A 27,234-nucleotide genomic window follows, 5' to 3' on the forward strand; every position below is an offset into this window, starting at 1 on the left:
TACCAGCATTTTACAGTTTGAAATCTGATCTCTTCATAATGAGTTTTTAAAAAGCTCATTCCCTGCACTTGAAGCACTCATATTCAGTGTAAACAGAATCACTAATTAAGGAATAGCTTTTTAATGCACATTCGAAAATGATTTAATTTTGGGTTGGTGGCAGCTGTTAGGAAATTCTTGTTCAACTCCACAAACAGTATAAGCAGGAAAACAATAGCCTAGAATTCAAAATGAACACAAACGTGAATACTTCCATTATTTTGTAATTGAAACGCCATGGACTTTTGCTTGGCATTTGGAGAACAAATGTGCATAAAATCTAAAGGAACAAATATCCTCTGAAAACAATAATATTTCATATTGAGCTGATGATGTTGAGAAAAGAAAATGTTCTGTTTCATATGAAAAAAACCATTTTAATAATGTTAACACAAATTTTTTGCATAGTTTCAATGAGTAGTTTTTTCACGAACGAGTCATAATTTCTACCCTTCCCTTTAAAAGCAAATGGAAATTACTTTTTCCTCCTCAAAATCTTACTTCAGACAGATTAAGACAGAAGCTTCATCTGAGATCTACTGGAAATACCACAGCAAGGTCTGCTACATGTGACCAGTCTATGACGGCTGGAGTAGGCATTTCTTGGAAAATCTGTTGTGGAAAATTCAATATATACAAATGGTCTGTTCTATTAGGAATGACTGATGGGTGCTGAAGTTCACACTCTGCCCTCTCTTCCATCCCTCTGTAACTCCCGCTCTTTTTCTTAAAGACAATATTAAAAACGTAAATTAATGACCAGGGAGATCAATTATGGTGATGTAAAAAAAATGTAAGAAAATCTTATGGGCATGATTTCTCCCCAGCAGATGCATTCATGTGCAAACATTCAGCCATTGTTCCTGCCCATTATTACACTTTCCTCCTCCTCTACATGGGCTTTTCTAGAGTTTCAAATGCAACTGAAGCTGAACTGAAGGCAGAGTCTTTAGTGAGTCTCTGCCTCCTGCCATTCTACACCTGTGAGAAGTGAATGCCATAATGATCAATTTCTGTAATATCTAAATCTCTCTCACATGTTAATTTCAAGTCCGAATTGCCCTCATTTGTAATTGCTGGGAAGGAGGGAGTGGTTTTGAAATTAAGATTATTTTTTAAAAATTACCAATAATTTTGTAAAATACATTCTCAGCTTCAGGAAAGGTTTTATCTGCATTGTAAGTAAGAGTTTCAGCAACTCTCAATGCAAATGGATTTGCTTTGCATTCTTTCTGCTTTGCTGTCTTCAGCTCTTCCACAACTACATTTTTTGTAATATAACTGATGCTTTTTAGATTAATTAAAAAAAAAAAATATCATAGAGACCAGAACCTTGAAATTTTAATCTCTTTCTCTGCTAGGCTGTTAATCCCTTTGTGGTGAGCTTACTGGACCTACAAGGACACTCTCACACCCACGCTCATCTCCAGATACAAGAAAAAAAAATTCTTTACTATTATACTTTATAATCCTACATTGAGACTTTAATCTTCTCCAAGTTCCAGTCTTGAAAATACCCAGCAATCTTGTTATAAACAAGAAATCAGTGTCTTATTCCCATAATGTGCAAAGCATTATGTGTTTAATCAAGCACACCCACCCACTCATTTTGTCTTTCTATATGCAAGACAAATGCTCATGTTTTCAAATTTAAATCACGTTTTCCTCCCTAAATTTAAAAAAGTTTTTTTTTCCATCACAGTAGTCCACCCATCTGGTTTCGACAGCCCTTCATGTAGTCACACTCACCAAGGCTTTGAGCGCACTACAAAGCAATGAGTCTCAGTAAGGGTAATGCAACATCTACTAGATAAACAGAGCGGCTGTTACGCACTTTAAAATAACAGCAGCCCTGAACATTAGGATCTCTTTTACTGAAAGGGTGAATGTTTCCCAGGACCCTGAGGTTATCCACCTGGACAGCAACCAGAGAAAAGGAGGACAATTTAATGTCCCGTGCACCTCCTGCAGTGAAGCATCACTCTACAGTATGACAGTATTTATGGCCAAGGAAGGACTGTATGATTCATTGGAGGTTTTTGTTTAGAGAGGATAAAGAGAAAAGTCTCTAAATTAATACTGTAACACCAGTTTCATTTTCCAGATGTAATTTGCACCAAATCTCCTGTATTTCCTTTCAAAATTAAAAAAAAAAAAAAAGAAAAAGAAAAGCATAGACTGATTTGTTAAAAATGTGCCAAACTATTTTTAAAAACTGGTATGAGCACTTACAGGAGTCATTCAATCACAACTTGTCTCTTCTTTTATGATTTCTTTGGTATCCTTTTTTAGGTTCATAATGGGGTTGAAACTGGCCATCTGATTTTTTTTTTTTTTTAATTTAACAGGAATTAACTCTGTTTGGAAGCCCCTCTACCCCTTGAATTAAAAACATACTCTGTATGTGGTAGAACAGATGCACAGAAAGGATATTTGGATTTGATACAACATTCAAGACAAAAATCATCTCACTTAACTTGCAATGTTACATGAAATGGATCCTAGACAAAGTGTCAAAGAAGTGCCCTGAGTTAGACCAGCTGAGAATTTGACCTGAGGATTAAAATGAGCTATGGGCTATTTTACTGATGCCAAGCACCTCTGGTTCCCACTGAAGTCACTGGAAACTGTGGATGCTCAGAAGCAATAAAAAGTAAACCATTGTCTACTATTATTTTTCATACTTATGCTGCAGGATGATTTGTATCATGAAATACTATACATTTCCTCAATGTGGCACCTTTCCAGCAACTTTGTCTCTCAGTCTGCTCATTTTATGCCTTTATACATATACATGTTTCTCAGTAGAAGCCAACATTTAAAAACAATAAAGGAATTCCCCTGCCTGAAGAAAGAGGGAAAATTCACATGAGAAACTATGATTACACTTGGGACTGATGGGTTGCGCATGACTGTGACAACATACCACACTGCTGACAACCTTGAGGTCCTGTACTGTGGCAAACTGAAAGAAATCTTCAGACTGCTGCTGACCTGCGTTCTCTATTCCAGACCACGAGCCCCATCTTTTGCAGGGCTGTAGTCATTTCAGGCACTTTATCAACATCCATTTACTACTGTCTCCCCAATGCCTCTTTAGCCTTATTACAGTCTCTTCTCTCCCTTAAACTAACCTGACTAAACGTTATTCCTACACACAGCTCCAAGCCCTGAACCACTTCAGTTCCAATATGTGTCTCCCAAAAATCAGTAACAGTTTTTCTCTAACACAATAACCAAAACAACATGTAATATTCTAATTCAGATGGGACTTGAGGTAACAGTTAGCATCAACAGAGCTTGTGTTCCAGATCTCCATTTTATAGTAATTCCTTTCAGCGTGCACTTTGTTTTACCTTCTTGAGCTGACTGCCTTTCTTTTTTAAAAAAAATTGAATTGCATATTATTGTTCCAATGCCATATTTTCCTGGACTTTTTTTCCTAACCTTAAAACACATCACAAGTAAACAAGATGCAGACAAATCTGTGATATCTATAGAATTAGTCAAAACAGATGAGGACAAATCATTTAGTCCTCTTCAGATGGACAAAAGATTTTTGGGGCCCATTTGCCACTCTTTCTTCTGTTCACAAACCAGTATCATTCTTATTCTCATCACCACCCTGCTTGCCAGAATACACATACATCTCCCCCAGATTGCTCCCAAATTGCTGCTCTTACCTCAGGATCCCCCCTCCTTCTCAGTTCCACTGGTACTTCAGGAAGGTGATGGGGTGCTCCTTTTACCAGGGACTAAACCCCTCCAGGTGGCCCAGGACACACTGAACTCCAGCTGACATTTAGACTGATGACATGGACTTTAGAGGCAGGATTCACCTCTCCTTAACTGCACAGTCTAGGAGTCAGGTGTCTCAGGTACACATCTTGCACATAAATTCACATATAGTCTCTCTGCCATCAGGCAGATACATCATACCTGGATACATCTATTTCTCTCCACTGAGTGTAGAGGGAGCCTCAGCAACTACCTTTGGTCACCAAAATTTTGTCCAGCTATTGTTATCAAAGATGAATCCCAATCTATGCTATCTCTATACTTTTCCAAGGAGTCTTTATGAACATGTTCAATGACTTTGTTTACTAAACACAGGCAGTCTTCTGCCCACCGGAAGTTTCTGTGATAAGTGTTTGTTTGCAATTTTACCAGATAGCTTCAGAGTTCATTGCAAGATTACCTAGCCTGTAGTAAATTGAATACAGGAAAAACAAAAAAAAAATTCACCAGCTCAATCAGTGCAGATGTATACAAACAGGCTAAATTAAAGCAATTTCAGTTGTATGCTCTCTCCCTTAGACCATTGGTCCTACTTTTTATACAAAGATGTAAGGTACCAAATAATGGATAATTTACAGCAGACTTTCCTACCTTTTGTAAAAGGCAGGCTGAAGGTACATTTCAACAGTAAGTAAAGCATGAAGTCGAGTTAAGAGATTATTACTATCATATCTGTATCAAAACATATTTAAAGAAACACTGAACTTAAGCAGTGCTTGCTTAATTTATGATTGGTACAAACTGTAACTTGGGCCAAAAATAAAGGCCACCCAGGAGCAGCTGCTGGTGAGGCATGCAGTGGTCTTTCTTCCCAGCAAGAACGCTTGACATAAACATGTTAGTGCTCCACACACAGTACTTATTGTCAATCAAGTTACAGAGCTATTTAGTGGTCTTTTTCCTTAACTTCAAAGAATTAAATGGGATAGGGCCAATTCATCTCTGGAATCACCTCTCTCTCCCCCTACCACATCTGCTGTGCTCAAAGGGGGTCCCTTAGGCTGACAAAGCTCAGGTTTGAACTTGTCACGCTCTTGGATGGTAAGATGTTTCCAGTCATAGGTCGGTAATTATGGAACTTGCTTCTACATGAGATCAGACAGAGTGAACCTTCTTGCCATGACTTGGTTTATATTTGAGAAATTAAATCACTTAAAATCTCTCAAATATCTGTAGAAATTTTGCATCCACATACTAAAAATACTCTAAAGGGCCTAAAAGGGAATCTAATAATCTCTTAGAATAAACTGTGTTCCAGCAGATGTAACTGGAAAAACCGTGTCTTTAACTGCACTGTGGTTGAAGACAAAGGCAATCTTGAAGAACCCATGTACCTCTGCTATAGCTAACACACCACCCTGGAGGCCTTGACAAGAATCACAAACCAGAGGCTTTCAGGAGCAGAGATGGAGACTGTGGGACAAAAATCCAGAATGCTTTCAACTGAGAACAAGTAGGTCTGGGGCAAAATTTCAGCACTAGAGCAACACACTCAACTGCTTATGCTTAAGATAGTCTAATGAAATGGCTTGAATTACAAAGAGTGCAATTCAATTTCTGACAGCTTCTGACATAGACAAGTCCCTGACAGTTCCCCAAACAAAGATTTTTTTTTTTAAAGCTGTTGATACAGGCAACTGTAATGAGCCATCCTAGAGTGGAGGAAAAAGGAAGGTTCTGTGTTCAGAGGAAAAAGTGAAATATTATGCTACTACTAACAGGGCAATAATGGGCGCCAAAGACAAGACAGCGGTCACAAGAGAACAAGTTATCACTCTCAATACCCACCTCATTAGTAACTGAGAGAATTGACAGTGCAGAATCACAGTACTTCAGTGCATTGTTTTTCTGGCCAAGATCTTTATAGCACTGAGAAGAAAAAACATTTTGTTTCCAATCAGACCACTGTAAGAATACCAGAGTTTACAAATCATTATTTTTAAAAGAACTTGGTTACCTTTGCCAAATACACATAATTGTATTTGGAATATCCTGGATGCATTTCTTCTGCCTAAATAATAAAAAACAGGAAAGAAAATAGACATAAAACTTGTGTGATGAGATTTATGTGGTCTGCTTAGCATTTCTAGTAATGCACTAAGCTTCCTCAAACATCAGACCGAATCATCCCTACTGTGTGCACCCCAATCTCTTTAGCACTTAAAAAAAACCCTCAAGAAAACAAGGAAACCAAAAACCCAAACCCTAAACCAGGCACATGAGGTGCTGATATTAAACCCATAAAAATATTCCATATTTCTTGCAAATGTTCTTCTGTACTTCTCCTCTCTCCCTAAGTGCTTTGTAAAGATTTTGGATCATTCTATAGAACATCGATTGGATTCATTCACTTACACAATGGGTTGGAAGACACTGCTCTCTCTGGATTATCAATATTTATTTCCTTATCAAAGAAATAAACAAGCAACCAACCATTCATACTTTGTTTAATGGGTAATGAACTGTATTCATCAACTTTATAATTCTTTTTCTTTCACAGACCCATATCTTCTAGCTCTGGATTCACCTTTCTTTTCACACTACCATCTTCTGAAAAGTTCAGATCATTAAAACAGTTCAAGATTGTCTTCCTTTTAAAACACAGCAGGGATCTAGAAGCTTGAAAGATGATTAAAAACCTTACCAATTATCAACTAACCAAGAAGCAGCTTTAATCAACAAACAGCTTTTAGGGGAGAAAAATTACATCAGTGAAATTTATAGTAGCTGTAATCCTTGGACTAAAAGAATGCTGCTTTCACTACAACTGTGTATTATCAAACAATTGAAAAAGAAACCCAAACAGTTGTCTTTTAGACACTAATTTAATTTTTGTTGCAGAAGATGACTTAAAACCACAGTTAGTCTGCAGCCCACCACAAAATACACTGAAGCTAAAGCGAACATTTCAAATTATTTCTGCTACCTCTGGAGCTGACCTTAAAGATAAAATCTCAAACTGGGAAGATGGTAACGTATTCTATTGTCCAAAATTCATGAGATTATTCTATCTTTAAATAGACTAAGAACACAGAAAACAAGCACTTTAGTGAAGAAAATATGCTTGTCTAATTCCTTTGAGAAACTGTCTGAAAGTAATTGCAATGATGGAAGTTTATGCTTTGAACTGCAAAAAATGACACTGCAAGTCATTGAAGAATTCCCTAAAACTAAAGAAAGAGAACAAAGGTGCTAGCCACTCATCTCCAAACTAATTTTAAAATAGAAAAGAAAAATATTTTAGTAGAGATCTCTGTGGTATTTAGGAGAGCCCTAGTTTTATAGCTGCTGAACGTAATCTGTTGAGCAGACATCTTGACACCAGTCTCATATAGCAGCTGGTAAACAGTCACACAGGAAAAGCCTTGGCTGGGACTTACCTTAAGGAAATTCTGCAGTGCTTCTTCTACTGTTGAAGTTGGTGGAGTCCCAAAGAGAGCAGCAGCTACTTTCTTTTCAATCCAAGACAACTGAGCTACCTACAGTAGTAATAATAATAATTAAAAAAAAGTCTCTCAGGTCATTTCTCAGTTTTGGAGTAAATACTGTCCTGTGCCACTGTACTACTTGTACAACCTATTTTGCAAAAGAACCTGTAAAAGAATGTTTTATGCTGTCGATTTGCCAGCTGAAAGCATACTCTTTTGGATTTTAGATTTGGTTAACAGGAAAATGTACACATTAAGAAATATATGACAAAACACCAATATCATTGATATGAGATTATTCCAATGTACAAAGCTTAAAGTACAGTATAGGTTTCATAAGAGCTTGCCATTTTTTAAAACCTGAGGCTAGAAATAGTGCTTTAAATCTGTTAAGGTTTTCATGAGACAGACAGCTTAGCATGTACTGAACTACTTTTCAACATTACGAAAAGCTGTTGCTACAGTCAAAATGTGAGTGCTTTTGGTGCTTGGAAAGCAAGTTCATTTCTTACACAGAAGCTGGTGACAACCACTGTTAAGAAATAGGCTTCATTTTTCCTTCTTCAAATCTGACAAATAACACTTGCTAAAGACCTCTTCTCATTTCAGGAAGATGGACTGCTATAAAAAGACTTTAGGGAACTGTCGTATTGCCACACGATGTATGTGACTTCTCCCCTTACATATACTGACACCTGACAGAAACTGCTCTAGTTACTCCCATAAGGTATCTGGCTCCATCACCTAACCTGGAGAAACACACCTCACATCTCTAACGAAGGATGGAGCTACTAAGAAATGCAATGTGAGACTGAAGCCTGTTTAAATGGAGAAGTGAAGCCACCCTCCTTTGGACACTTCTACCACATCTGTAGAAAAAAGTCAGGACTTTATTGCTTTACACCAGTATTTGAACCACAGCACTGATGGCTCCTGTCACAGTGTACAGCTGAGTTAAAAATGGTAGAAACCAAGGTTCTGTATTTTCCTAGCAATTTCTGGCCTGACCTATGCAGAGGCAACACAGAGAAGGAATATACACAGGCAAAGAAAGAGAGTCTCTCATCAGAGTCCTGGAGATGAAATATGAGTCACATAGGGATCTCTCTTTTTCCTACTGCTGTAAAAATTAAAATGGTTTTGGATAGCTTTAGATTATTCCCGTCTCATTCCCTGGCTTTCCAATCTCTTCACATCTGTTGCTGCTCCTCTCACTTTCTCCAGCTAAATCCAGCAATTATCCAGTAGATGCCAGTTACCTATGGTAAAACATAAGAATCCATCCACACATAGCTATCCATAGCCATCAACCAGAATGCTTCTCTTTTGAACAGACATCAAGCTCTATTTATTTCTTGTTGCAAATTGCCCTAAAAATACCATTGCAAACAGTACAAATACAGGCCAGCATGCAACAGGATAATGCACAGGACCACGTTTTCTCCTCTGGCCCAAATGACTCCAGCTACATAAGAGCAGCATTGCTTGGAGACAGAAGACATGCTGATCAAGCCTTGCCAGTTGTTCAGCAGGGTCCAACACCTTATTTGTTAAATGCCATCAGAAAGTCTTTCACAAAAAACCACTAAAAATTATATTCCAGAGAGAAACAATATTAAGAAAATAAAGCTTTTTTTTCATTCTCTCTCTCTCTCTCATATATCCCATTCTTGAATCCTCTTCTAAGGGAATAAAGTGCTTTTAAGAAAAGCTCTCCAGCAATCCCAAAGTTCTCATTCACTGAAGCAACATAATGTTTCCCCTCTCTGCGCTGCAGTGCTTTCACACTTACAAACAGCAGCGTGCTGATTAAAACTTCATATTGTAGGTATGTATATAATTCCCTCACACACTTCATTTCCGCAGCTGCTGTCTAGTTTCTGAGACGTATTCTGCAAGAGATATGAAAAGGATTTTTGCAAAAGTATTGTTTTCTTCATGCCAATCTACTGCTGCCATGTTCTCTGCTCTTTTGGAAGAGAAAGTTTTCTATATTTCTAGGTCCATTACATCAAAACAGAGGTAGCTTACAGAGGGAGGAACAGAAGGAAAAAAATAAAGGGAACATATATGCTTACTCTGTTCTCTTCAAGACCACACAACACCCTAGAGATACACATACACTGCACAGATACAATTACCACACGTGTCTGCTGTTATGCAATAATGAGGAAACAAAATTGCAGTTTTTCCATGTGGAGTTATAATTACCTATTGAAAACACAAGTTCTTCCTGGCAGTTGTTTTATTTTCCTACAAAATTTAATCAGAACTGATTTACTGAGGTTTTAGTCCTTATTTTATCTGGCTTGGGTGCTGCTTTGCACTATTCAAACTTTAAAAAAGCCCAAACATATACGCACTTGGCCATTTTTATATTACAAATCCCACCGACCTAAAACAATGCTTAAAAGTGAAATGCATGTATGTACAATTGTGAGTTTTCTTTAACGTGTGCTGGCTCTGGCATTATACTTTGTGACTATTACACAGATAGTCTGAGAGTTCTGTAACGTTTTGAGTAGTCAAACTTATATGCCACAGGCTTGATGAATTGACTGCAGCTAACTCCAGCCATCCATAAAGGAAGTGCCTAGTTTAAGTGAGTTGTCCAGGTTCCTTGCATGGTGAGTACGGAAAGAGGCATTTCCACTAGGCAATTCTTTTCCACCCATGTCAGCCTAGGATGAACACTTCCCTCTTTCTCTTCTTTCTTTCCTTCAACTACAAAAGGAGCACAGACAATTATACCTTGTGGATGGCTAAAGACAGGTGAGGTGAATCCCATCACAACACCTTAACCAAGTCTCACCTGAGTCAGTCTGCACCCCCCTATGACTGAGGTGGAACAAATGGAAATGACCTGTTTTACTCAAGACACAAAATTGTGTCCTGAAGCAATAATGATGAACAGGAAATTATACCCTTCCCCTAAACACACACAAGCACGGTCTTTAATTTGAAATAACTTTATTAGAATAAATCTTATGCCATGTTCAGTGAAATGGAAACATCATTCCTACTATACCAACTAACTTTATTAAGCATTCTCTGTGTGTGAGCAAGCACAGGCAACAGAAACCCTGGTGTAGCGTGCTCTAGTGTAGTGCAACTTTGACTTCTACAGTCAAAGTTATTCCAAATAGTGCAAAGCGTGTCTGGAGGTCTATACAAAATCAAGTACAAAGAGACTGTAACTGCCATCAACTTCAGTGGAACCGTGACTCCACTTAATGCCTGTTCCAAGAATGGTACAGGACAGCAGAAAGTAATAGGAAAAACAGCAACTGCAGCAAGTAATAGCTACAACAACATTAAAGAACGAAGATTGCCCTTGCCCTACAGATGATTTCCAAATCTTCAGTGAGTTGGTTTTTTAGGTCTCCCAAGGCCTGATGTCAGTCCCCTAACAGCCTGAAAAAAAATCTCAAGAGCACTGCAAGGAACACAGTGTTTCCACTGAATGTCAGGTTTTAATGTATTGGATCACTCGAGGAACATCACTCCCCTGCTGCCATACATGAGCGAGCTAGTCCCACTTGCTCAAGAGCAAAAAACAAGGGCCTGAGGGACCATCAGCCAGCTCCTGAACTGCCCTGGGGCTAGAGAGGAGTGGGTCACCACGACAGCTTGGCCTCTGCCAAGAAGAGGAGGTCACTCTTCAGTATCCCAAAGCTAACAGAGATGCTTGTCTTGAATGATCTCTCCTATAGATCTACCAAACAGCGAGCTCTCACCCATTTATTCTACTCAAATCTCTACAGTACCAGAGATGGAGGAAAGCCACCCACAGAGTTAAACTGCAGCTGACTGTAAAGTTCATACCCAGCACGCTCCTATCAGGCCTCTTGTTCCTCTGAAGACCAAAGCAGAAAATGTGGTTCTCCCCTAGATACTGGGAAAAGGGATTTCTTAACATCCCTTCCTCTTCCTTAGCCTAGGATCAGCAAAAATCACATATGAACTAAAACACTGGCTGGAATTTGGTTTTTTGGTTTTGTCTTCTGTTTGGTTTTGATGATATGCAAACCCTGCCCATTGACAGCTCTTTTCAAATTCCATGATGTTGGTACCAAGGAAACTACCCAACTTGTACTGAAAATTAAGCCAGGATTAACTTGCAGCCCTAAAGGATTTCCTCCTCTGATGGTTCCTTGCTAATAGCTCACTGAAGACAGATCACACAATTATTTTCCATAAAGGAAAATCATTCCATTGACCCATCTTCAGTAAAATATTAATGGCACCTACTTAAATATCCCCAGAGAGTTTCTTTTTCTTTTTTATTACAATATATTAATGTAAAATTGTATTAAATAATTTTGCAATGTTTTGACTTCTGGAAGAGATTAAGTAACTGGACAGCAATTTTAAAATATTGCCTTCCAATATAAATATTCTCTTTCTTGCCAGCTGAGGAACCAGGACAGTCTGCACAGGCATTTATCCAACTTGAATCCCCTGAGCTTTTCACTTTCCAGTAAGGGGAGCAAACTTACAGAGCACACAGACAAAGCAACTGGGTCAATTTGTTCCCTGATGTAACCCAATCAGATACTAGGATACACAAGAGATTAATCCAACACAGGGCATGTAACCTGCAAAAAGAAAATCTTAAGGGATCTAATTTTTAACACCCCACTAGCATTTACCAGCGGCTCTGATACAGTTTCACAAGTATATGCTAACTGTTCTGTGCCTGTCCTGTAATGGCAAGTAGCCATTAAGTCTTAACTAGTTATGTACTCCATTTAAAAAGCTATTCTAAACATTGAAACACTAAAAAAACCCACAAAGACACAATTATAAAGGATTATCAGATAATTGTGCCCAAAACTCTAAGGAAAGAAAACAAATTCCTATACACCATGCACCACAGCTCAATTCACTTCCAATAAATATTTCTTGCTGATCCAAAGACCAAAGTAGTTTTCACTTTCCCTTAAAAAAAACAAAGCTGAAACTTCAAAGGCTCTGAACACTGTACTTATTTTAAATCATATGAACCAACTCAAGCATCTATTTGAAACATTAAACCTTCCCTAAAAGATATGTACTTAACAAAGCCTGGTTTTGTCACAGAAGGCTGAGAAGGTTTTGTCCACCACCAAAGATATTTTAAATGAAAATTATTTTGCTGCAGTTGTTTTTCTTTGGAATAGTAACATCTTTTTTATATGCTAAACACTGGTTTACTTTGCTTACTAGGTATTTTAAAGTATCTTCATTACAATTATATAGTAATCATCTTTTCCTAACATTAGGACTAAAGCTACCCTGGAAAAAATTACCACTACGTAGAAGTTCATATCAGCTCTGGAAAAAGGAATATTAAAATAACATTTGGTAGGGTTGTGCAGTTATCCATTACTAGTGGTGTTCAATTATGTTTGGTCAATGCATAAATTAATATGTTTTTCCCCCTTGTCAACTCTGCAAAACAAAACAAAAAAACATTAGAGCTTTATGTGGCTTCTTGTATATACAGCAGGTCTCACGGGCAAAATTTTGCCCATCATGACATCTATGAAATGATTGGTAAAAATCTAGCCTACCTGTGATATCAGAAGTAATCTTCTAACAAAGCTGAGATGATATACACATCAGAACAGAATCTTGTTCTTTTGTATAGTTCTACCGGCTTTATAATGGTAAGAGAAATAAGAAACAGCAAAAATAGATTTTTAGATAAGGTGGCACACAACTGCCACTGGCTCTGAATCAGAGACAAACCCCCATGGCTACGAGGCAGTGACAATCCAGCTCGTCCTTCCTGCTGGAAGGTGCTATGACACTTTGCATCAGCTTTGGATCTGGCCCAGCAAGAATGACTGCTGGGTAAGAAACTTGGCATTGCCATACCATTGCTCTTTGCAAAGGACTATGTTACATGGAGGAAGGTGAGAAATGGCAGTCAGAGCCAAATTCTGGCAAAACTCCACAAATCAAATAGCTTTTACTAGTACAGCATGCAGTCTCTGGATATAGATTTCAGCCTTCAATAAATCTTCTCCATTTGCCTCCACTGTGCTTTTTACCTAAAAGTCTGTTCAGCTGATCGCCATTTGTGAAAATGAACTGGAACCCTTAGTTACAATGCTTGAAGCATCTTCTTTTACAGTCTCTGATGCTATACCTATTTTTTTTTTTCAGTTTGTCAGCCCAAAAAGCAGTGCCAGAAGATAGTAATAAGATCTCCCAACATTAAATGGGGAGTGAAAGGGAAATGTCTGACTACACTAGGAAGACTTAAGTACATCAGGTTTCCCAAAAGTGTTACCAAAGCCTATAAAGTATCAAACACTAGTTATCTTTTTGAACTACACTGCCTCAGTAAAAGAATATGTGACTAAAATTAGACAATAATACCCCTGGAAGCAGCACTTATGAAAGAACAAATATTGTGGCCAATCCTAACTTGACCCCGAAGTCAGCTAGGCTAAACATAAAAACTAACCTTCCTTCCTCAGTCATCCCTTTTTCTTCTTTAATTTCCTCACACTGGACAACACAGCCTTCCCAGCCTCAACCACAGCTAGACTAAACATAAAAAACAGAGCATTATCACTCCATCTGCAGGTACCAGTACAGAGAAGGAGTGATGAATTAATTTTTTAACCACCCTATCATAATCCCTAGCCAACAGTCTACTTTTGGGATAATTACCATAGCATGAAACACCACAGTCTGCAGAATAGGACCAAGGAATTTGTCACATCTTCCACAAGCTCCTATGACTATCTACATCACATGCATGGCCAAAACCTGTGTTAGTGGATCAGCACAGAAACCTACTCATACAGTCTGCTAAAACCAATGACAACATCACCAACTTCACTAGGATTAAGATCTAGCTTCCATAGTAGAGCCTCAAAACTAATGTTCCCAAATGATGGCCTCATTGTCCTACTGATAGTGTGCAAAAGACAGTAAGTTTTTAAGAGCTGACAGCCCCAGAAGTTAAAACAAAATGTTATTCAGTTCTATACTTGCATTTACTTGTACTATGAAAATCCGAGTGTTTCAGGTTACTATTTTGTCATGGCAGTCACAGCAGGCAAGAATTTAAAAAAAAAAAAAAAGAGAGAGAGAGAAAGAGAAATCAGAAATCGATCCTTAAGTATTTCAGTGGCTACATCTGTTCAGGTGGTTTCACTTAATAAAATGCAGGTGAGGTTATACCCTAAATTTAAACTGTGGCTTTAATGTTCAGTAAGGAAGCCCTGCATAGATGTTGCAAGTATGGAACACTAGTTTGTAAAGATATAGTGCAAGAAACCACATGCAATACTCAGGAAGTTGTGATGGTCAATAAAATGAAACAAGAGTAACAAAACAGTGCAGTAAGAACAAAGTGAGGTATACTGAGTTTATACGTAAAGTTTCCAAAAGCAATAGCTCAAGTGAGAAATAAGCCATGAAAAACATCTGGGAGTGTTTGGCAAATGGAAGCTGCAGTCAGCTGTTGGACACAGCACAGTATAAAAGCGCGTAAGGAATCACTGGTGAGAGAGATGCTCTTCAAAGCCAGGACAGCAAGCATACTACAGGACAATCTTCAGCAACTCACTTTTGCATAGCTAATGCTGATATTCAAGAACACAGTGTGATGAAAAGCAAAATGAGAAGCTCTTTGAAAAAGTTGGTGTCATTCCTTATTCAAATGAATTTAGAAAAAATGTAGTTGCTGAAAGCTCTTCGAAAGTTAAGTATATAATCTGAAAAAACTGCTGAAAGATTACTTTGCATTAAGTCTTGTTGCAGATAAAGACAAAGTCTGCAATATATCACAGCAACTCTTTCTTTCCAGTTTGCAGGCACTTTGTAGTGACTAGGGCTGGAAGCAGCTGGAGGAAAAAGGCAGGGCTGGAATTCACGGTGCATTAGCAGTTATTATTCTGAGAAGCCTCCCAGTGATCTTTTACAGCATAGACTATACAAAAATATTTTCTTCTGATGAAAGATTTCTCACAGCACCAGAGATGAAGCAATGAGGATAGCCATCTGAGTGAGCCATCAAAGATGTGGGCTTAAGAATAAGACAACAAGCACAGGCATCATTTTTCTAAACAAAAATTAAAATTAATTATCAGCTAAACTTGTAAACCAATTATTTTAATTTTTCATATATGAATGCTTATCACTATGTCATTACCACAATATTTAAAGACACATGTTTTCTTGGAATAACACAAATTGTATCTCTTGCCTGCATCTTTGTTGTGACATTCTCCTGGCATTTACCAAGCTGGTAGGGTAGCCTTGCTGCCACAGACATAATCCCACAGCATGTAAGTGCCTTTAACTTCAGTAATGGCTGGGAACAGTTACCAACAGGCTATGTTACTAGCCCAAGGTCACCCATAAAGTTTGTGGCAGAACAAAGAGCTGAAATCAAGAGGTCACCCTTCCTCCCTTCCAAATAGCAGTTACTTTTCATTCATACATTCAGGTAAGAAACCTGAACACAACAGTGGGGGACATATAAGCACAGCTTAATGTACATGACAGGAATGGTCAAGAGTTAACATCACATATGTGGAAGTTAATTCAGGAAATGTAAAGGTACTGCTTCGTTTAGCTCAGAACATCTACTTCAATAAACACCTACTTTGTCTTAAGTCCCACTATTTCATTTCAAATGCATTATCATTTTTCAGTATACTCAATTCATACGTTAGATAAAAAAAACCAACTTACTGAATAGCACCATCTTCCATTTAGGTAATATAATAAAGGATCTTGAGGCTTAAGTTCAATTGCTTTGTCTAGGTGCTCCTATTAGAAAGAAAATCAGTGTCACTTTTGATGTTTGTTTGGCAAGCGTGTTCACATTCTAAGAAGTTTGCTGCAAATCATTAACAAATTTAGGAATTCTCTTCTGCTGCAATTCTTTTCTAACAACCTAAAATATTTTAACTAGCAAACCCCTTCCTCGTGGAGGGAAACCACAAACAAAATTATTTAGCAACTTTGCACACAATGCAAGAAGGCTTGCATTTAGAACATGACTAAGCAGCTCTAAAGTTCAATCAAAGAACTCAAGGACTTTTGTCTTAAAAAGGCAACAACTTCAATTAAATTCATTTTATTTACAGTTAGTATTAGGAAACTGTCGCATACCAAATCAGTGAGAAAGCAACCACTCTCCTCGATATATCTGACATGCCAGCGCCCATCACTGAAGCACAGTCTCTTCCACCTTGGAATGTGACTGCCTCAATGAAATGGTACATGACACAACAAATTGTTGCTATAATGTGAAATTCAGAAAATAAAATGGTTCTGTTTATAGTGAAACCATGAAACCTAAACGCATCTCATGAGGTGCTTCTTTCAAAACCATTTACATTACCGGTCATGAGTATCTTTATTTCACTCTTTAATTTACTAAAGAAAGCTCTTATTTCTCAACCTGAGTTTGAGGAAAAAAGAAATATGTTACTTCATCCCTCACTACCATTTCCCTCTCAAAAAAAAAATTTCACTTCTAAGGTTTCTTTTTTTCCTCCCAGATATCTGTTTTTCTAATTAAGCCAGTCTCTAAAGTATCTGAGTTATACAGATCTAAAAGCCTATTATTCTATCATTTTGTCCACAAACTATTCAGATAGGAGCTATGTTTTCATGCTATTATTTTCCCAAATCCTTAACACTTCCAAATGACTCACACAGATTTCACTCATTACTTCTGAAGAGGAAAACCTCCCTGAAAAGGCTACTACTAACACTGTGGGCTCCTCTTAAACTCCATCCTTAAACAACTGCAGCACTTGTGTTGTCATTTTCCCTTTGTTTCCAGGTTGTCCCAGGGCTCCAGGCTCAGCTCGCTTAGCACAGCTCAGATGTAATTAATGCTCTCTCACAGGAAAGCTCCGCGACGCTCCAAGCCCTAACACAGACATGAAGTGGTAGAGACCCATCCCGGGCATTCCCCGGGAAATGGAACACGTCTGCTACCTCTCACTGACACCCAGAAAGGGGGGACGCCGGCTCGGAAGGTAAGGGATGGAAAGTGCCTAAGCAATGCCGAGGACAAGATGGGGGGAGAGTAGCACATGTAACACAAATGGCTAACTCTAAAAAACACAATTACCTTTGAAAGGACAGTGTTAAAACAAATATTACTTCTTAAGGGTGGCATGAAGGATGATTGCCTAACTGTGTTAGTCTGTCATTTCATATTTCAAATGTTTTTATTTTCCAAACAGAATTGTTACTCCCTTTTCCTCCCCATTTTGACTACAAAATAAAACAGAAATCTTAATGCTGTTCCCAAAAATCCTACCTCGATTCTTATATTTTGTAAGCATATAATCTATTTGCATACATAAAAATTACTTTTTCACTTTAACATTGGTACCAAAATAGACCTGCGAGGCTGAATTACTGTGTTGGAAAAGTCTGTCTTTGACACTATATAAGGAAATAATTTAAAGGAATAGCTTAAAAAAAAACCCCAAAACCCTACAAAAACATACCTTAAAGAGATAACCATTCCTGATTTTGTTTTGTACACTTTCAAACTGAGACATATAGCCACACATAATTGCAAACCTGAGAGGGGAAAAGAAAAACACACACACATACTTTTCATGATTTAAATAAACCTTTGAATCAAATTACAAAATATTTCAAAACTTAATTCACAGATTAACACCTGTTTTTCTTCCATCTCAATAGCCGGATAGAAGTTTGGCATGAGCTGTACGTATTCAGGAGCAGACAAAAAAACCAAAACAAAACAATAATGGAAACAAGAAGCAGTTTAAATGACACTGTCAGTGAAGTGAAAAAACAGGGATTTCTCCTCCAAAATTTCTACCATTTAGCTCAGAGTGTGACACTTCGAGACTGGCTCCAGCATTGACAGCAGATTAACTGGACACATTGTGCTCTGCATTGGGATGTGCTGGGAACGTGAACACCGTCAGCCGTGGTACCTCACTTGGGAAAGTAAATTCTTGGGGTGTGCTCAGCAGGAAGCTGTGCAGACCTCAAAAATCATTCACAGTCATCTTCTACCCTTCATCGAGCACCTTAGTGTTCTCCTGCACCTCTAGCATCCTTTTAGTATCTTTAAAATTATTTAAAAACATACACACACATTCTGCTCTAACAGGATCACTACTGCTATTACTAGCTGTCTATTGCTAAGATTACTGTTATTATTACTGTTATTATTATAAACTGGGGACACTGACAGTGATAAAAGAAATGTGAGATCACTTCTATTAAAAATTTGTATTGTTAAGCAGGTAAAACTGAAAATATTTTCAGAGGTCCCTACCAATAAAGGTTCAGATTGCCTAAGCAACACTATTGTCTTATTGACACTCCAATTACACTTCTATTGCTTTTTCCTTATTAGTTCAACAGCTGTAGAACCTACTATGCATAAGGAATCTCTTGCACATACGTCAATTGTACTTTCCTTGGATCTATTTTCACTGATATTCAGACAACTTTGCATTTCTGTATGAAACTAACAGAACCACCAAACATGTATTTAAGCAGCATAAACTACTACAGATGATTTCTCTAAATTTTTCAGAATTTTACTTTTGTATTAAAACTTTTACAATGCAATATCAAATTAAAACAAAACTTAATCTTAAAAGAAGGAAATCGAGGTAAAGTCCAGAGGAAAACATGAGAGTTATGCAAGAAACTTATCGAGTTAATTATGGTAACAGACCTGCAATCTGTATGGCACATACAGTTTTTAAGCATTACTAAACCTCAGCTTTCTTGAATTTCTTTATATAACGTCATTATTCAAGGTCCAGTGAATCCTCATTAAAATGTCACTGCTAACATAACTAAATAAATCATTCTGTTGCTTACGGTTATACCTAATGGTTTTAAGTTCAAAATACTCATGCTACAGGTTGTTGCATTTTTAGTAGGTAAGTGTTCCCAGGTACTGCATGCGAGTCAGCATAAAAACAGTAGTTGAATTTGTAAGAGCTCCAGACAGACTGTCAAACACTGTTGAGCAGATTGTATGTTGTGACCAATGTGCGCTGAACAAAATCGGGCTAATGGCACCGCTCCTTCTGACAGTTAAAGCTGCATTTCATGTGGGAAAGAGCTGCAACAGAGGGAAAAAGCAAGGGGCGGGGGTCAGGAAAGTTCAGGTATTTAGAAAGAGGGGGGGAAGGTACTGAAAACTTTATTAGGCTTAAGTAACTCAGGCAACATTTCCCCTATTCCCTTCACTCATTAAGTGCTAATCAGATAAACTCAGCATACCATAGCTAAACGGATTGCTGCTACAAAAGAAAACAATGAAAAGTGAACAAGCTGATCCAGCATCTTGCAGTATTTCCCTGTCTGTGCGTGACAAGAAGAAAGAGGGCCTTAGTTTAAACCGGTTCAAAGAAAAACTTCTACTTACAGCTAAAATCTCTGTAGAGGGAAAGCCTAGTCAAATTTTCAACGAATGAAAAATAAGCTCACCTACTAACTTTAAATACATTTGACTTTTTAAAGGAAAAAAATAAGAGTGCCTTTCATGTATTAGCAAGGGGGTTTCTTTCTATTTTTTTACTTTTGAACTGGGCTGGCAGGCAATTGGCATAAATGAATTATTTTATTTTTGGAGTTCTCTGGCATTTCGGATATTCATTTCATTTCTAAAAAAAAGGGGGGGGGGAATTTTCCTAGAAAATAATTTTTAGGTGTTTTAAATCATTTTCAAAGAGGTTAAAAAACAAAGCAAACTTTATTTTCACAGATCCAAAGGGCAATATTGAGAAAACGATCAGAGAAAACAAGGAAGGACCTAACTAGAAATGCTTCTATCTGGTTTTTGTCATTCAATCCCGACACCAGCTTTCCCGAGTGAGGGCCCGGCCCTGGGCGCAGCCGGCAGCCCGAGGCGGGAGCGCGGGGAGCGGGGAGCAGCCGAGCTGGCCGCGGCCCCTCCGCCTCCCTCCTGCCCCACCTCGTGGTGACACCGGGACACAGCAGGCAGCGCCTGGGCCTCGGCCTCTCACGGCTTTTGTCCATCGTCACCTTGTCAGCTATTGTAAAAATTAGGGGAGGGGGAAGAAATAAAAAAATTTCACACATAATAATGTGCAAATATCCCATGAAATGGGTAAAGCATACATATCTTTTGGTGGAGAAAGGGATACTGGTTTTCCTCACAACCACTGCCTGCCTCACGCCCTCTGAGCATCTAGACTAAAATACCGCTTACAGTACATTCACGGAGAAAAATAAAGAGAAAATTGTACCGAGTGCTGCAAGGAAGTGACCTAACTGCTGAGCTAATGCTACTCCTGGATAATGTAAAAAAGCAGCTACAGACACGTTCATCTAAATAAACATAACAATCATAACCTCACTGAGACAGAAACAGTAACATAGAGACATTGAGACAGTAACAGAAACATTGAGACAGTTAACACAAAAAATGTTATTTCCAGGTGGAAGAAAAGTTACCGAGAACAGCACAGAAGCATACAGGTTAATCATTCACCATTAATACTCCTTTTCTAAGCACAAAGACAAGCAAACTAACTCAGTACTAAGTCAGCACCACGTCCCTTTGCTACAAATGATGTCACTGAAACTCAGACTCGCAAGAAACGGTAGTTGTCAGAGGTGGATGCCAAGTGCCTACCTGGCCCTCACAGAGGTGGGTCCAGATCAAGGTGAGCTAACATTTTCCCTTCTGGTGTTCCAGAATTCCTATACATACTCTGACAAGATAAAACTGTACGGTACATACCTTACCCGCTGCAAAAGGAATAACAGCAGGTTGATCCAGCAAGTTCTATCAAGTATGTTTGCAAGCAACTTCAATTTTCATACCAAAAATGCAGAGAGATGCTACCAACACTTTGGCAACCACAGCTTATCCCATATGAGATGGATTTACAGAAAAGATTTAAAGTCTCAAATCAAGACTAAGACCCATTAGGACACTTAAATACAGAAAGTTTTATCTTTTCCCTGGTAAATTTCACGGGGACAAAATCAGAAAGAATGTGCATCTTTCCAGGCTTGTTCCTCACTCTTCTGTATCCCCCAACTCAAAAAAACCCTCTTATTTCATGTAGACTTTGGAAACGCATGGGTACAGGGCTTACATTTAGCAGGCTAGGTCCCCCTTGTAGCAGCCTAGTGTCAACAGGAAAGTTTTTCTTAACTGTAATTCGTATGACTTTGTGAATGAGAGGAGAGTTTGTGATATTTACTAATACCAAAGAACTTAATTCATCTGTGTCGTACCTATTTTTCACTCCCTCCTCTTCACCCGAGACACATTTGACATGTAAGATAGTATGAGTAAAGGCTAATGTGTGGGTAACACATGAGAGGCCCAGTGAAAAGAAAATTCATTTCCATTCCAGTTCTAAATGCGTTCTTGTGTCTCCCCACCTCCACACAGCTTGGACTCCTGTGCAACCCATCTTATTTCTTTGCCATCAACTCCCTCACCAGTTTCACGCACTTACGTATTCTTACAGTCTCTGCGATGCAGCCAGACCCTCAGGCTTTTTAATCTGACTTCAATGAGATATCAATTCCTATGTAGGGAGATTTTGAAATTTATATTACTGTTTATGACTCCTGTTGCATTACTCTTCCAGAGATCACAGTTTTGCATACTTAAAATTGTATCACTTTCCTACCATGATATGTCATCTATAAAAATGCATCTGACATTAAGGTTCCATAGAAAAGTAAAGCATCAGTTTGATATCACCTTCCTCATGGTGGTGAGGGTATGGAAGTAGCGGCTAACAACGTGAAAGACTGCCAAGGTACAAAGTAAAATGTGCCAAGGTGCAAAGTAAAGTGTTCAGGTGTTTTTTTTGTTTGGGGTTTTTTTTCTGTTTGTTTTTTGTTTGCTTTCTTTTTTTTTCCCCTTCTTCTTGGAATACAACTTTGTCTATGTTGTAGAATTTGGCAGAAATGTAGTTTTTATATTACAAATTCACCAGAGCACTGAAACTGAGCTCCAGGGAAATATCAGATGTAGCACACACTTGCATAGGTGATGCTTGCAAAAATACAGAAAACAAACTCATATTTTGATTAAAAAAAAGCACAAAAGCAAGGATGTTTAAGAATTCTGGCTTAATAAATTATTGCAATACATATGATATACCAAAATAAGGAAAAATGCTGATGTTAATGTATATTCACAGAAGTTCACCAGTAGAACATGTAGATGCCACGTTCTGCATTTCTGAGGCTGTGGAACCCACAACTGTGTTAAATTTCTATGTTCCAGAAATCTAACTTTTATTTTTCTAACAGACACTTTCAGTCGTTACAGCTGCAAATACAATCTTAAAGAAATTAGCAGGATATAGTTCTCACAAATGTGGAAATAGAGTGAAACAATAGCTTTCAGACATAGTAACACAACAACTCTCCTTGACAGAACTGTAATAGGGATCACTAGGTTGCCAGTATTACTTCCTCTGTGTCCACTCTGACAAAAAACTTGTAGTAAATAGATCTTTCACATTTCAAACCTACCTCCTTTGCACTCGCATGAGGATGCTGCAGTGTTTCACCAATGCACTGCTACTTCAAAAACCTTTTCCCAGGGGATGCATCATACTCCTCCCAGGCTGGACTACAGACCTGAGTTCTGTCCCTTGCAAAGGGCTACAGTCATGCAGGTACCAACATCTGCTACCTCCCTCCAGCGGGGAGGGAAATGCACACCGAGAAGAAAAATCAACAGATGGGGAACTTGGAGAAGGGACCACAAATTCCCTGAGGCATTGCAACAACATTTCTGAACTTAAATACTCCGCTGACCTGCCCGGGGTCAACAAAGAACCAACCAACCCAACCCACCCCCCAGACTGTGATTTTTTTTTTTTTTTTTTTTGCACACAAAGTGACTTTTCTCAGATCTAATCACTAACCCCAGCAACCACACAATCCTACTGCATGACCTTCCACCATTCTCACATTTAAATGCTCTTTAACCAGAAATACACAAGAAGCCACACATCCCTCTGATCCACTTACTACAGAACAAGTTACAGCTTTTCAGAAATGGCTTCTGAATTTGCCTTTCTGTATTTGAAATTTTTTTTTTCCAAAATAATATGTAATTTAAAGATAATTGACCAAGATTAAGCATGATTAATAACAAAGATTGATGTAAAACTTTTTTGGTCATCCCATGAATCAGCTAGAGGGCAAATAACTACAACCTGAAATTTTGTTATACCAAACTGACTGAAAGTAGTAGTACTACTTTTTGACTGAAAGTAGTATTTCCAGTCAAGGTATCAACTCCTAAAAAATAAGACTATATGACAGAAACAGATGCTTGTATGGTATCTGTCTCTTCTAACTCTAAGGAAGGTATAATTAAGGGCAGAAGGTTACAAGAATTTAGTTAGAAACATGGTATGAGTTTAAAATTAAAAATTGTCAGTAGTATGATAATATCCTACAACTTATTCTATAATTTTCAAGAGGTTTGTTTGACAAGAGAAATATTTTTATGCCATTGCACCCTACAAATCTGACAAATTATCTATTATCATTCTACTACTGAGAGTACATGACATCCACTTATTTTGTGGGAAGTTTGTGTAAAATCCCTTTGCATGTACATGCCACTTAACATAAAAGTTCTTCTTCCATAAGATTGACGTTTTTGCTTCTTCTGCACAGCTTCCCACATTTCTGCAAAATAACCAATTTATATGGGTTTAAGAACTTGACTTTATCATGCTGGGTAGTAATATCATTTAATCTTAAAAACTAATCCAGGAGAAACTTAATCCCAGTTGGGTCAAAACAGTAGTTGACTTTCTTAGGAGCCATCTTCTGAGCAGGTCTTTATCCTATTATAAGTGATTTTACCATTGTTTGTTCACAAGACACAAGAGTTAAAAGTTTCTACATTTCTGAATACTTTCTTTGTGTAGAAACACAACATTCTACATTTCTGAATACTTTGTACCTCTCAAGTAATACGAAACACCTTCTGGCTAGATACTCCACTGTTAGATACAAGCCTTAGTATCTTTGCAATCTCTAGACTTTCTCACTGAAATATGTTCTACCTGAGACTATCACTTCATTCATTTTTTTTTATACCAAGTACAGCAAGTCCACTCAGAAGTTCAAGTCATACTAGCACATTAAAGATTTCCCTAAGCATCGGTTCTAGCCCAGGCACAAACTTAGCACAAAATTATGTGTGAGCATAAGGGTCATTTTGAATTAGTCCTAAAAGTGAATAAAATCTCTACAATTAACAAAAGGTAATACATTTTCTGTGATTATATCCTTCTACATTTTCTGGCTTACTAATACAGGTCAGCCAAAACACCAAGTAAGTGGTAATTATTCATGTCCTCAATAAAGCAAATCCATTCCCCTCCATAGTGTTCCCTCTCAGCGAGAGACTGTCAGCTCTGGTATCTGCTTCCATGGACACCTCTGGGCTTCTGAAACTTGTTTCTCTGCTGCTGAGTAACTCACATACACACGATAGAGAAAAGTCTTGGGCACAGCTGTGGTTCAGGGGGAGACTTCACTTAAAATTACTAGGTTTTCACTTGATAACTTCACTCCAATCTAAATGAGGCATGTGCTGTATGACTCCTGTAAGCGGCTAAGCTCTATGGAGTAACCCAAACCTAACGGCAGCACTAAGTTTGTTTGTGGCAAACAAACCAAAGTTCAATGCAAAGAATGATCTTTCTAAGTAAATGTCATGAACACTGACCACATCGAGTAACTCTTCTGTTCTTTGCAAAGCCTGTAACAAACCCTCCTCAGCAAAAAAAGAGGTGCGGGGTTCTGGGCAACAGCAGAGAAGCCTTCTGGACCTCTTCCAAACTCTTGAAGAAAAAACAGCAATAAAACCCCCCAAACATAAAAACTCACTCGTTCTGCAAAATAACTTAAAAGTGATTGTTTCGTTTCAAATAAAAGCACTACTAACATGCTTCTACATTTTGTGTTTTCTGTAATCATAAAGTTGTAAAGCAGTGCCATCTGAAGCAACTATAGCATTGAATTGTTCGCATAGCACTTCCAGTTAAATTCTGGATGATTAGATGCTCCATGGTCCAAGATGAGCTGTGAGGATTCACAGCTATCATTTGGGAATCATTGACCCACAAAAGGATTTTGTTTGAGGCTTGGGAAAAAAAAAAGACGACCTGCAACTGGCCGATGCCAACTTTTGCATGTGGGTTCCTTCACAACTTGTGTAATTGACACCAGCTGAAGAAAGCGACAAGTCACTTAGAATATTTACTCTGCCTGTCTTTAGGGTGGTCACACAAATAAGAAAAGGTTACAGCTATGTTTTTCCTTTCCAGTATTTCCATTTACTTCAGTTTTTTGGAAGTTACCATTCAAAAAATCTAAAAGTTTTTTGATCTCACTGGTAACTACAATATTAAGTATGATCACATGTTTTCAAAAATCTGGATTCAGATATGAAAATTATTTGCAGCTGCAAAAGTCCATTACCAAAACCAACTGACTACTTCAAGATATTTTGTTCTTTCTGCATATATTTTATCAAATTTAATTTTAGGATGAATATTGGTTACTTGTCATTGTTCTGATCAGTAAGTTAGCCAGTTTTATTGTGGATATAATTTATGATACAGTTTTATAAAAAAAAAGGTGACCTACTAAGAAGATTTATGGCATTCTTTTGGTTTTAACTGAAATAAATATGAAAAGTAAGGCAAGACAGCTGAACTCTAGGCTTACATCAGCAAGAGTTTGCTCATGAGACCATTCCACTAAATTCTCCTGGTGGAGACAAAAGATACATTCTATTTCCCAGACAGCTTATAGCAGTTCCACAAAACAGGAAGACCCCTGCTCTGGAAGAGGGAAGTTTTTGCCAGTATAAGTCCATCTACACTAGGGCTTTACTGGAATAGTTATGTCAGTCAGGGTGTGACAAAACGTATTTATGCGGCAAACAGAGCTTTCAAGCAGCAGAGATAAGCTTCCAAAAGAAATTTTCAGAGGTCTATAGCCCTAATCCTTCCTTGACAGACATGGTATACATTTCTAATGAAGAAAATTAAACCATTAAAAAGTGCCATGTTATAAAAAGTTCTAGAGAAGAATTATTAAGAGACAATATTCAAAAGCACAGCAGCAAATGACCCTTTTTGATGCAGTGGAAAGGCAGGAAATAGTTTTACACACTGATTCAGCTCCACTGAGGTGTTCTCTATTGACTTAAAAATCCAAAAGTAATTGAACCTTAAAGGGAAAATGAGAGCACAGAGCTAAGCTAGGGATATTGGATTGGTATTAAAGATAGATAGATACATATATCTCAGAACCGGATGGCATATTTAAAGGTATATCTATCAGAAATGCTAAATACAAACTCAATTTCAACTCACAAGAGACATAAGAGGCAATAAGAAAAGGCTCTATAAATACAGCAGGAGGAAAAGAAACATAAATGAAAGTACAGAACCATTGGCAATGAGGAAAAAATGACAAAAGATGAAACCAACAAGGCTGAATTAAATTTCTTCTTCACTTATATTTCCCCTACCCTCCAAGGGTTAAGTGTAAGTGGAGAGCAAGGAAACGGACCAGAAAAAGAATAGGCCTATCATTTAATCCTCGCTCATTTAGTAAGCCATAATATATTAAACAGTTTAAAAGCACATTAGAAATAATGCATGAGTCAACAATACACATAGCAGCTATACCAAATGTGAGTTAAAACCTCAGCTGTGCTGATAAGAAATATCAAAACCCCTCAAAAATAAGGAAGTACAGATTAGTAAGAAATCAACCAAAACTTTCCTTAGGCAAGGTCAGACAGCTAGCCTCCTCATCAGCAGCTACTACAGAATGAGATAAGCTTACATGAAAAATGAGAAAAGTCTCTAACAAACAGATGGACTTATCTTACACAGACTAAGATTATTTACCTTATACGGCTTAGGAAAATTCTACGTTGGCGGCGAGATGA

At 37.9% G+C, this 27,234-nt stretch overlaps 1 protein-coding gene across 4 annotated transcripts in view; it reads right to left on the reverse strand.

Moving 5' to 3' along the window:
• RMDN2 (regulator of microtubule dynamics 2) overlaps window positions 1-27,234 on the reverse strand; it is a 49,394-nt gene that overhangs the window by 6,162 nt on the left and 15,998 nt on the right. The window contains exons 6-10 of one of the 4 annotated variants that reach the window (XM_054819696.1): window positions 17,747-17,822; window positions 15,966-16,043; window positions 7,218-7,316; window positions 5,795-5,848; window positions 5,626-5,706 (exon numbers count right to left, since the gene is read on the reverse strand). In XM_054819696.1, the coding sequence (XP_054675671.1) occupies window positions 5,626-5,706; window positions 5,795-5,848; window positions 7,218-7,316; window positions 15,966-16,043; window positions 17,747-17,822 (388 nt within the window). Of the gene's footprint in view, window positions 1-3,797; window positions 5,707-5,794; window positions 5,849-7,217; window positions 7,317-9,057; window positions 9,158-9,182; window positions 14,297-15,965; window positions 16,044-17,746; window positions 17,823-27,234 lie in introns of those variants that run through there. The other 3 variants (XM_054819695.1, XM_054819698.1, XM_054819699.1) reach the window with 3 other exon arrangements.

This window comes from Grus americana, chromosome 3, assembly GCF_028858705.1.
Source record: "Grus americana isolate bGruAme1 chromosome 3, bGruAme1.mat, whole genome shotgun sequence".
In the NCBI taxonomy this organism is placed as follows: domain Eukaryota; kingdom Metazoa; phylum Chordata; class Aves; order Gruiformes; family Gruidae; genus Grus; species Grus americana.